Source organism: Trichinella spiralis, assembly GCF_000181795.1.
Source record: "Trichinella spiralis strain ISS 195 chromosome Unknown Scfld4117, whole genome shotgun sequence".
Lineage (NCBI taxonomy): Eukaryota > Metazoa > Nematoda > Enoplea > Trichinellida > Trichinellidae > Trichinella > Trichinella spiralis.
In genome coordinates this window covers 1-1,176 of record NW_003531056.1, presented here as the reverse complement: position 1 = coordinate 1,176, position 1,176 = coordinate 1, and the positions used below count along the sequence as shown (strand labels likewise).

Genomic DNA, 1,176 nt, shown 5'->3' with positions numbered 1-1,176 from the left:
CAACTTCAGTTCCAACTTCAGGTTTCTTGGGCAATTTTTGGTCACCTCTAAGTTCTCTGGGCACAGATCCTCCCTTGATTGACCCCTATATCATACGGGAAATTAACTATCAGTATTGTGACCGGACAAGGTGAACTCTCCAAAGTCTGGATAAGGCTGACAAAGATGAGGTACGGCAACCCAGTGCGCATTTTTGAAAATGCTGTACGCATCGTTGTCATAGCTGGCAAACGCGTCAGTGAAAAGGCGTTTCTAAATACCTTTCTATAAACGTTATACCAAATACTGCTGAGCAACAAACCGCAGGAATATATGAAGCTGAATGCTGCATCAACGATTCAAAAGGCGAAAAATCGAGCGCTGGCTGCTGTGGTTATAACCAGCTATGAAACGCATGATGATTTTAAACACAAGAGCAGCGGAGAGCAAAACTGTACCAAAAGTACCCGCACCGAACTGCTGAATCTCTGCCAATCGCAGTTCGGTGCCATCCGTAGAATGTACCATGAATTGCGGGAAAAAGAAGAAGCATTGCAAAATGTAGAAGATCCGCACATGCGAGCCGAGTTGGAAAATGAATTTGATGAAGAAAGCGCTCCTACAAAGCGTCCCACCATGGACGTTATGCGGCTGATTGGGAAGCTGTTCGTGTAGAAAATGATCACCCTGACCATACTTTGTGAGAGTTTTATGAACAGAGTTCTATACGTAGTGACTCGTTACTGTTTCACTTGGTGGACATGCGGCCACGCCGCTCACGCTTCAGCAGCTTCACAGATAAAATTTATAATATTGGAATTGATAATATTTTCTGCCAGAAACAAACTGGTTTTATAGTTTATAGCAAAAAGTGTAAGAGGGTTGGCAACGCAGAGTCGTTGAAGAAAATCGCTGGAAATTTTTGTGCAGATAGGTCGTATACCTATAATTGGCACACAATTGCTGGTTTAGGTTTAAAAGGTACAAGGGTAGGTTGCTCAGTTTCTCTATTTACTTATTGTGTTTTGCAGGTGTTTTTAAAAACTTTGGTTGCGGTGGACACCCACTGGCCCGGATGTCCTGCTCCCTTGTACTCCACTACAGTCCTACTACTTGGACCTCCGGCTTCTCAGCCTCGAATCCCCCCAGCCTGACGCTCCAACTTTCAGTTGAGATTTGGACCCAGCTATGGGGACG

The 1,176-nt window shown here is 44.6% G+C and overlaps 2 protein-coding genes across 2 annotated transcripts; both read left to right on the top strand.

Annotated features, from left to right (window-relative positions):
• Window positions 1-312: 312 nt before the first annotated feature.
• Tsp_15464 (conserved hypothetical protein) lies at window positions 313-654 on the top strand. The gene has a single exon (XM_003367531.1). The coding sequence runs from the start codon at window positions 313-315 to the stop codon at window positions 652-654; it is 342 nt and encodes a 113-aa protein (XP_003367579.1).
• An 86-nt stretch (window positions 655-740) lies between these two features.
• Tsp_15463 (conserved hypothetical protein) lies at window positions 741-1,133 on the top strand. The gene is made up of 3 exons (XM_003367530.1): window positions 741-836; window positions 858-968; window positions 1,011-1,133. The coding sequence occupies exons 1-3, from the start codon at window positions 741-743 to the stop codon at window positions 1,131-1,133; spliced, it is 330 nt and encodes a 109-aa protein (XP_003367578.1).
• The last annotated feature ends 43 nt before the right edge of the window (window positions 1,134-1,176 follow it).

What these genes read in the sequence shown, in the direction of transcription:
- Tsp_15464 (XM_003367531.1), top strand. Translation starts at nt 313, where the DNA reads ATGAAGCTGAATGCTGCATCAACGATTCAAAAGGCGAAAAATCGAGCG.
- Tsp_15463 (XM_003367530.1), top strand. Translation starts at nt 741, where the DNA reads ATGCGGCCACGCCGCTCACGCTTCAGCAGCTTCACAGATAAAATTTAT. An exon ending in TAGGTTTAAAAGGTACAAGG is followed by an intron (nt 969 to 1,010) that starts GTAGGTTGCTCA and finishes TGTGTTTTGCAG; the next exon opens with GTGTTTTTAAAAACTTTGGT.